The following is a 10758-nucleotide window of genomic DNA, read 5'->3' as shown; positions in this document are numbered from 1 at the left end:
AATTCCTACCAGAACGAAAGCACGTGGTCGACCAGTTTTCATCACAGGCCAAGTTCTTCCTCAAACCCTCTAACCCTAACGCTTCAGAAGCAAGAATGGGGGACTGAGATTCCCAAGCAGTCCACACTTGGAGTACATCAACAAAACTACAACAAAACGGAACGAACGAAACGTGAAAATACCTTCTACACCAGTGCAATCATCTATCGGAAGTTCTAACTCAACAAGATACTCATAACTTTAAGGAAAACGCAAAAACATTTATTCAAACTACATTTAGAACATTCACTTTTATTCGGGTACCCTATTCATGCTATTCTCTCGCGCTCTCTTCTTTCCTTTCTTCCTCTCCCTTCTAACTACCTAACTGTGCGGATTTCTTGCAACAAAACTCGAGCTTTCTCACATCTTCTTTACGCTTTAAGCACGCTTACATAACATTTGTAGTTCTCCCGCAGGAGCTTACTCACGGTTTGACTCTTCTCTCTGCCTCTCGCGTCGCGTCGCCAGTCCGGTGCTGGTTCACCACAGTGAACAATGGCGCATCGTGGAAATGACTTAACGCAGCTAGCTTGCCAATTTTGGTGGGCGGCAAGTGAATTATTCCCAGTTGGCGGGAATCGGGCTCTTCCGGAGTGCAGTGTTGGCGGTTGCAACTCTCTTCCAACTCCGACCGGACGTTGGGGACCTTCAATGCTGGCACGTGGGGTCAGAATAGGGGTATTCGACTTGATGGGCGCGGTGTGCCGAGCGGGAGGTGAGGCGGTGTGCACAAAGAAAAAAACTGTAACAAAAAAGCCGTTGAACGGCTACATCACAGTGTGAGCGTATCGTCGTATAATATAAAGCGTTCACCTTTTTACCTTTTTCTTTCTTAACAGAATCACGCACAGTACCGCACTTGCTACTTTCTAACTTTAATAGCACTACCTATACGGGAGGGAAATCTAACATTAAATCACACTGAACATATAAGACACTTTCACGTTTAACAAACCTCAAAAATCACACCGCAAAACTAATTAAAAGAAACTTCCCAGTCCTGCCTCTTCCACGGGTCAGATTAAAGTGGCCGAGTCTGAACTTGAAATCCCTCAGATAGGTCGCGATTTGAGTTTTGGCCTTCGTTCCGGAAATCGGAGTCCGATCTTATCAAAAGACGAGCCTCGATCACCTTTCGAGCCGATCAGTCATATTGTTCCTTTCCCTCTTAAACCGTTCACATCTAGCTAACCCATTCTGGTCCCTAAGCTCATTATTCAATTTCTTATTCTTAACTTATATAACGACAAGGGATCCAGTTGGCAGATTTGGCTCAAACCAACGGACCCGAACGCATGCTCAGTGAGATGACTTTTAATCTGCGCGCCAAGTGAGTGAACCGGCATTAAATTGAGTGAACTTTCATGCAGGATTTATTTACAAGTTTTTTGGATTCATTTTGCATGCAAGAGGATTCATTTATCCTACTGTTCATTCTGAACAGCTAAACTTTTATTGAAATTTATTTTTAATTGCACAGACGTGCTGATTCATTTTTATTATTTCGAATACCGCTACAAAAGCAGGCAAAACAAAATGAACGCCAAATCGATGCTAGATTGTAACAGGCCCAATAGGGAATCATCAAGCCGGATTCCTGCACGAAAGATTTACGGTGATAATATGTACAGGGGGTGACCAAAATGTTTGGAATAGGCAACTTTTTTTTTCTCACAAAAAGTTCAACATGTAACTTTTCATAGAGTGCATCAAAAATTCACAAATTTTGACTGTTTATCAACCTATTTTATGTGCATCATTGGTACAAATTTGAGCTGGTTTGGTTGATCTTTCGCGAAGCTAGAACCGTTTTCGTAAAACACTATTTTTTAGACAGCTTATATTTGAACTGTCATATCTCAGAAATCAATGAACCTTATTGAATAAAATTTTCCGATTTTATCGCTATTTTTCAACAAGTAAAATCCCATTGTCCACCCGAGTTGGACGCTGTTGTCGGAACTCGTTGCTTTCATTTTCCGCTTGATCTAGTCCGATTCCTGATGATGGTTCGTTTCGTTTTCTTTTCGCGCGTTACTGGCTACGTGATGAGATAAACGGAAGGAAACGGGATGCAATTAATATCTTCCCCACTGGCACTGGTGGTGGTGGCGTGGCAACTCTTTAATTTAGCACGAAAGTGTAGAAGATGTTTCCACCCCGGCCGACGAAATGATAACCGCGTGCTCTTTTGGATTCCGGTTGATGCAGCAGGACGCGAGTAAACGTCTTCAGCAACTTAGTCACGATTACCGGCAGTGCCGGATGGAATCTCGGGAAATTGCATGATGAAAGTTTTGCGTAAGACGATTACTGTTGCGATTGCAAAGTTTGCTAATTCTTATAATTCTTGCTGAACTGCTTTGCGAGAGACTATAACGTACAAGCCTGTCTTAAGAGTAGATGAAAAATTCTTGAGATTGATGATGAATCATAGGTTTGACTTCGGCACACTGCCGAAAATAGCACGGGTATTCCCTTTTATGCCTTTTTCCATAAACTGATCCGCTATATATATATATATTTTTTTTTTTTTGCAATTACGCTATCAAAAGTCCTACTTTTCAGTTGGCGGAAATATGATAAAACGGCCTACTTTTTTGTACTGATGTGAAGGTGCCGAAAAGTACTACTTTTCGGCACTCTAAAGAGTGCTCGACAAGCCTCGTTGGATATTATGTACGACTCGTGTTGAAAAAATCATCATTTTGAAATTTGTTGCATAAATAACTAATTTTAGTTTTTATGCCTATGGACCAGGCAACCCCGTTTTTGTCGTGGAGCTTCTAAATCGGCGAAAGAACTTCCAGGAGCATCATCTATGAGGTTTGTGATGTGCTGTGATCCGAACTGAAGGGCGTATTTCTGCCAGATTTAACGACGGAGGATTGATCGAGGAATGCTGCACAATTCTATCAGCTGTGGGATTTCCCAAACTGCTGCGGCGCTGTGGACGGAAAGCACGTCAAGATTGAATGTTTCCAGAACTCCGGATCTCAATTCTATAATTACAAAGGAGATCACAGCATCAATTTGATTGCGGTCTGCGATGCTGATTACACATTTCTATCAGTAGATGTAGGAGCCTATGGAGGAAACAGTGATGCAGGGGTTTTTGCAAGTTCAGAGTTCGGTAAACGTTTGTTTGAGGGGTCATTGAATCTCCCATCTGCAGCATGTTTGCCACATTCTGATATCGAAATACCTCATTACATAGTAGGTGATGCAGCTTTCCCGCTTAAACCTAACTTGATGAGCCTTCCCCGGTAAACTTCTTCCATCGATCCGGGAATCGTTTAGCTTTCACGGGCTCGCCGAACTATTGAAAACGCGTCTGGGATTCTGGTTGCACGATGGAGAATTCTGAAGGCCTTATTGGTAATGTTACCATCATTCCAAATTTTGGTTTCGTTGGTCCTGTTGTTCTTTTTATTGGCGTAACTTTCCTAAATGATCTAATCAGCTTCGAAAACTATGAGCACATTCAACAGCGGCATTCCTCTGCCAATTGACCCACCGGAAATCCAACCCACTAGACTGCCAACATGGCCTTGCTGAATACCCGTTCCTTTACTGCTTCGACTGTGTGGATTGTACTTAGGCTCTTAGGCATAGTATTTTCAATTGAACTTAGGTACGTTATTTTCAGAGCTATTTTGCGTTTTATCGTCCATTTTACGGAATGAAATGCTGGCTCCGTAGTTGTTCACAAAATTACCTATAACTAAAAAATAATAATAAACGAATGCAAGACAAAACCAGTAATATCCTGATCCACATTGTATTTAAAGATTTTTTGCAGTAGGTCGTCCAAAATGACATCTATCGTGACCGAGGGGAGCGAAAAAGGCTCAAATCTCCCGGAAAGTGGTGCACTTTCTCAGCAAATCGAAATAATCCGATTAGCTTGGCTTTTGCTCACTGTTCGAGCCAGGTATTCTAGGATGGATGGTAGCCTATCTATATTCCGGGATGAATGCCAAACATCAAGGTAGCAGTGCAACAACACCACACACCTTGAGCATTCCCCCAGACAGCTAGCATTTCTGGCGTTGGATTTGAATAGGTAGTAAGTTTTCAGTGATTCCTATGCAGATTCGACCTATTTAAATCGAACGGTAGATTTATTTAACATTTTAACCCTAGTAGGATGTTGAGGTCAATATGACCTAGACGGCGCGCATAACGTGTATTACGCCATCGTGGTGTGAAAAATGTAAGAACTTAGGAGGGTCAAACTTCATAATCCTACTTACCATTTGCAATTTGGATCGGAAGCTGCAAAAAAACTGTGCGGAAACTGAGAAAATATCAGTCCGCGGTGATTCTCGCACTGAAAAAAAAAAATGGTATCAAAACAAACACTTTTCCGCTAAGTCAAGCGCAAGATTTGAAAAAGTGGCAAACTTGGCGGTCGACTTTGCGGCCGAGTTTGCCTTTAGTAAAATTTAGTACCAAGCCGCAAACTCAATCATTGCATTGTGCGTTGACACATACATTCGCGTGTATTTAAAATAGATGTAAAAAAACGGATTGTTAACCGGATCTATTGTGTTTCGGCCAATGCGTTCAAGGTTACTTCCAGCAAGTCTTCTCCATGAGTTGTACCTGATGTACTATCACGAATCGTGAATACTATCCGTGCTTCAGAAATAAAAACCGAATCTTCTTCTTCCGTCATTTTCAGAATCTGATGCAGCGAGTACTTTTTTTTTTTTACTTATTCGTTTATTTGGAAGGCTCGGGCGCCACATGGGCATAACTGAGCCGAAATCTTTTGTTTTTTTTTTACAATGGTTATACATTTTACAATTTATTACAGCCTTAAAACTATGTTAGTTTGGGAAGCCGAAGTACTCGCGGCTGTTTCGAGGTTAAGGATTAAAAAATAAAAAATAAAAAAAATAAAATTGGGAAGGAGGGATTTATGGGTTTAAAACTAAATTATTTGCTAACTTATACTAAAACATTGATGGGACAATTGTCCATATCTGTAATGGAACCAAAAAGAAAGGACTTTATCGGTAGACAATGACAAGAAGAGGACAAACGGAAGGGGGGTGACGACAGACAGGGGCGAACAACAAAACCAAAAGGCGGACAACGAAAACAAGGAACGTACTACATCAAACTCTGACATCAACACGTTTCAAAAACTGGTAAATCAGGTTCATGTATTCCAAATCAAGTCCTGCCAACACTTCTCTAACGGGTTTCTGTTGTTTTCCTCGGACCCGGAGAATTTCATGTAGCTCAGATCTGACATCACGATACTCATTGCATCCCCACACGACATGTTCGATATCCTGGTAAGCCACGCCACAGACACAGAGATTGCTTTCTGAGAGCCCAACACGGAAGGTATGTGCGTTCAACAAATAGTGGTTGGACATCAACCGACACATTACACGAATGAAATCGCGGCTCAAATCCAACCCTTTGAACCATGGCTTCTTCGACACCTGTGGAATGATGGAGTGCAACCATCTACCCATCTCTCCATTTGTGTTGCCAGCTGATCAAGGTCTCCTGACGGGCCAATTCAAAAAATTCGTCGAAGGCGATTTGACGCTCATAAATATCGCCTTCGCTAGCGCCCACCTTAGCCAGAGAGTCCGCTTTCTCATTGCCCGGAATTGAGCAATGTGAAGGGACCCAAGCTATGGTGATGATGTATGAGCGTTTGGACAAAGCACTCAAGACTTGGCGTATTCCATTCAGGAAGTACGCTGAGTGCTTCATCGGTTTCATTGACCGAACAGCCTCCAGAGAGCTTAGACTGTCGGTAAAAATGAAGTAGTGCTCAGGTGGGAGAGTGCGAATGTACTCTAAGGTGTAGTATATAGCCGCTAGCTCAGCAATATATACCGAACATGGCTTTTGAAGCATAAAGGTGGCGCTATGAAATTCGTTGTAGACACCGAATCCAGTCGAATCATCGGTTTTGGAACCATCTGTGAAGAACTGTCTGGCCCCGCTAACATGCCCGAACTTACTTGCAAAAATTTGTGGAATACCTATGGAACGAAAAGATTCCGGTATACCGGTGATCTCATCCTTCATAGAGAGATCAAAATCCACAGAGGAGCTGTCGAAGTCTGAGAAGTTGTCACGATTGGTGTTAACCGGAGATGGGCTTACCTCCAGCGTCATGTACCAGTAGTACACACTCATAAAACGAGTTTGGGGATTCTGTTCGAGCAGCTTTTCGAAGTTTTCTATGACCAACGGATTCACAACCTCGCATCGGATGAGGAACCGGAACGACAACTCCGCAAAGCGGTCTGTCAGAGGCTGTACACCAGCAAGTACCTCTAAACTCATTGTGTGAGTCGAGTTCATGCAACCTAACGCGATCCGAAGGCAACGGTACTGAACCCGTTGAAGCTTCAGCAAGTGTGTTTTCGCCGCGGATTGAAAACAGAAGCTACCGTATTCTAAAACCGATAGAATGGTTGTTTGGTACAGCCTGATCAGATCTTCCGGGTGTGCTCCCCACCATGTTCCGGTAATAGTTCGCATGAAGTTGATTCGTTTTTGGCATTTCTGTATCAGATACACAATGTGCTTCCCCCAGGTGCATTTGGAGTCGAACCAGACGCCGAGGTATTGTGAAGACATGCTATGAGTGATTGTCTTACCCATCAGAACGAGCGGAAACTTTGCCGGTTTGTGTTTTTTAGAAAAGACAACCATCTCAGTTTTCTCCGGAGAGAATTCGATACCCAGCTTGAGAGCCCAAGTAGACAAATTGTCCAAAGTATCCTGTAGTGGTCCTTGCAGATCGACTGCTGTTGATCCCGTTACAGAGACAACACAGTCATCCGCAAGCTGCCTTAACGTGCAGTTTTCCATGAGACAATCATCTATGTCTCTAACATAAAAGTTGTAAAGAAGGGGGCTTAGACATGAACCCTGGGGGAGGCCCATGTAGCTTATTCGTGAAACTGTCAAGTCACCATGAGCGAAACTCATCTGCTTCTCAAACAGCAAATTATACAAAAAGTTGTTAAGAATTGGGGAAAGGCCACAGTCGTGTAGTTTGTCGGAAAGAACATCGACACAAACTGAATCAAAAGCACCCTTAATATCCAAAAACACTGAGCCGATTTGCTGCTTTTGAGCAAAGGCAAGCTGAATTTCTGAAGAAAGCAGCGCAAGACAGTCGTTCGTACCTTTGCCTCTGCGGAAACCAAACTGTGTGTCTGACAACATGCCATTCGATTCAACCCATTTGTCCAGTCGAAAGAGAATCATCTTCTCCAACAGCTTCCGTAGACAAGACAACATCGCGATTGGTACGAATTATGATCCGACGCGGGTATCCCGGGTTTTTGAACAGCTATCACCCTCACTTGTCTCCAGTCATCCGGAACGATGTTGTTATCCAGGAACTGATTGAACAAGTTCAACAAGCGCCTCTTAGCGACGTCGGGGAGGTTTTTAAGCAAGTTGAACTTGATTCGATCCATTCCTGGAGCGGAATTGTTACATGAAAGAAGAGCATGTGAGAATTCAATCATTGAAAACGGCCTATCCATGTCGTCCCTATCGTCGGAAACGTCACGAATTATTCGCTCCACGGGCACGGAATCTGGACAAACTTTTTTTGCGAACTTGAGGATCCATCGAGGAGAGCTTTCTCGATCCTCGTTGACCGACGACGCGTTACGCATTCTTCTACCGACGTTCCAAAGAGTTCTCATCGAAGTCTCGCGCGACAAACCCTCGACGAACCGACGCCAGTAACCGCTTTTCTTCGCCTTGATCAAGTTCTTGAACTTGCTTTCAAGGGAAGCGAACCGCTTGAAGTTTTCGACCGAACCGCGTTTCCGAAACTCTTTGAACGCCGCGGATTTCTCGCGATATATTTCTGTACACTCACTATCCCACCACGGATTGGGGGGTTTCCTGCGAACCGACGGACCTGGCACTGGTCGACGTTGTGCCTGACGCGCACTACTGATGATCAGTTCTGATAGAAACTGATACTCTTCCCGCGGTGGAAGGACTTCTACCGATTGTTCACCGTCGATAATTGCTTCTGCGTACTTCTCCCAGTCAATGTGCTTGGTGAGATCGTAGGCGATGTCGATAGATGGAGGTTGATGTGACCCATTGGAAATAGAAACTACAATCGGCAGATGATCACTACCATGAGGATCCTGGATAACCTTCCATGTACACTCCAGCGATAGTGAGCTCAAACAGATTGAGAGGTCTAATCGGCTGTTTCTAGGGCTGCCATCTTGAGCTGGAGGTGCCACTCGTGTAACTTCTCCGGTATTCAAAATTGTCATGTTGAAGTCGTCGCAGAGGTCATATATCAAAGTTGAACGGCTGTCATCGTACAGTTCCCCCCAGCCTGTACCATGGGAGTTGAAATCTCCCATGAGCAGCCGAGGCTCGGGCATAACCGAGCAGATGTGGGCGAGATCCCTGCGAAATATTGCAGTTCTCGGTGGAAGATATATGGAGGCAACACTGAGGGTTTTACCTCGGATAGTCACCTCACATGCGACGGCTTCAATGCCTGTCATCGGATGAAAATCGACTCTGTAAAATGAGTGCTGCTTCTTGATCCCTAGAAGCACCCCTCCGTACGAGTCGGATCGATCAAGGCGAATGATATTATAATCGGGAAAAGGTAAGGTTACATCAGGTGTCAGCCATGTTTCGGATAGTGCAAAAACATCGCATTGTAAATTGTAAACTAAAAATTTAAAAACGTCTAATTTCGGTGTAATACTACGACAGTTCCAGTGTAGAACCGAAATCGTATCTTCGACCTCGGTGGTTAAATTAGCCATCGAAAGATACGATTGTCGCAAGGAGGGGCATTTTAGAAGCCAACTGCTTCAAAAGAGGGGTCACACAAGGAAGAAGTCCTTTTACAATGTTCTTCACGGAATCTGAAGCATTGAAGAAGCTGAGGATGATGTCTACAATGCCAGAGAGCGTAAACAATGGCGCACCCTGAGGTTGCTCCTGGTGCTCCGAATGCTGTCTTTCCGGTTGAGAATTCGAAAAACGTGGGACATCTGGGATTTTAGATGTTCCCGGGAGTGATGGAAAGTCTCGTTCGTCCTGGATTTTGAATCCCGGAGGGGAACGTTTTGTGGCTTTCTTACCACTCTTCAAATTTGTCATGGTGGGTTGGGGGTCGCTGCTAGGCAGATTCCGAGGTTTTTTGGTGGGTCTCTGGAGCCTCATCCGTTTCCTCGTTTCACCCTTGAAAACAAAGGGAACCCCGTCCCCGACCTCAGAGTCAGAGCCCTGATCATCGAGAGATAAAGACGAGTAGATGTTACGGGATTCAACGGTCGGGGCAGCTTTTTTCAGCATTTCGGCGTAGCTTCGCCGTGATCGCTGCTGCAACGATCGTTTTTGATGTTTTTTCTGCTGTATGTACCTTGGGCAATCAATCAGATCATGTGGACGGTCGCTGCCACAATAAACACACTTGGGCGGCGTTTTACACGCACCGTCCACATGTCTCTCCCCGCATGTTGCACAGCGAGGTTTATTGCTGCAGTACTGGGCGGTGTGGCCCAGCTGCTTGCAATTGATGCAATTCATTACCTTCGGTACATACAGCCTCACAGGTAGCCGAAGTTTGCCAATCACCAGCAGATCTGGTAATGCAGATCCGGAGAAGGTCACAGAAAATTCTTCAGATGGTGTGTAAACCTTCTTCTCGCCCTCCTGGGACACCGAATGCAGTTGCCGGCAATCCAGTATCTGGACAGGAGGAAGAGAAGGGTTATGGAAACGACCACAGCCTTGCATGATCGTTTCGCAGGTCAAAGATGCGTCGGCGACCTTCCCCGAAATCTCTATCGACGCGCTCGGAAGGTAGACAAAGTACCGTAAAATGGGGTATCTTTGATAATGCGGGTAACTTTGATGGTTCGGCTGGCATTATGTAATTTATCTTATAACTATGATTCCTTCAACCAGTTAAGAAAAAGATAAATGTAAATCAATTCTAGACATATGAAAGTTCATCTTAGACATATTTTCATTAAAATGTAGTTTATATACAACTTTTTGGACAAAAAATAAAAATTGTTGATGTTTTTGTCATTTATTAACCCCTTCAAACAATCTGCTATACGACTTCGTTACAACTATTTTTTCAATGAATGGACTCTTATTCTCGATAGATTCATCATAGTAGATTCCAAATCTGGCCTAGAATCTCTTAACGAAATGTGTTTTTACGAATTGGAAGCAATTTTGTAAATTGGGATATTAATCTCCATACATTGATAAACGCCTAAAAGTATGCAATGCCCTTGTAATTTCATGTAAACAAATCTGTGTTGTTCAAAATTTGTTAATAAAACATTAAAAAACTATCCAAAAGAAGAAAACTAACCATGGATAGCATGTAATCATATGTTGATGTACCGTTAAGCATTTATTATTACAAAGATAATGATTTTTGATAGCTAAATTTATTGTGTTTTGCACTCAATACTCCAACTCATTTTTATATGTAGAATTTAGTAAAAAATCAATGTTTTGATATAAAAATTCTAAGTAATATATTCCACAAGCCTTCTCTCATCATGTTCATACTCCTAAGATTTAAATCTGTGATTATTTTTTTTAGATTTGATGTGTTTTTAGGGCATTATCAAAGTTACCCCAAAATGAAAATCTGGTTTTCGGTTTTATGAAAAACTAATAGTTATCCAAAATATTTCAGAT

The 10758-nt window shown here is 43.1% G+C and overlaps 1 protein-coding gene across 1 annotated transcript in view; it reads right to left on the bottom strand.

Moving 5' to 3' along the window:
* Window positions 1–413: 413 nt before the first annotated feature.
* LOC115261339 (uncharacterized) overlaps window positions 414–10758 on the bottom strand; it is a 46034-nt gene continuing 35689 nt past the window's right edge. The window contains exons 4-5 of the mRNA XM_062858421.1: window positions 864–930; window positions 414–784 (exon numbers count right to left, since the gene is read on the bottom strand). Of these exons, the coding sequence (XP_062714405.1) occupies window positions 414–784; window positions 864–930 (438 nt within the window). The remainder of the gene's footprint in view (window positions 785–863; window positions 931–10758) is intronic.

This window comes from Aedes albopictus, chromosome 1, assembly GCF_035046485.1.
Source record: "Aedes albopictus strain Foshan chromosome 1, AalbF5, whole genome shotgun sequence".
Classification (NCBI taxonomy): Eukaryota; Metazoa; Arthropoda; class Insecta; order Diptera; family Culicidae; genus Aedes; species Aedes albopictus.
Note: the sequence above shows the minus strand (reverse complement) of the source record. Positions and strands in the feature narration are given on the sequence as shown.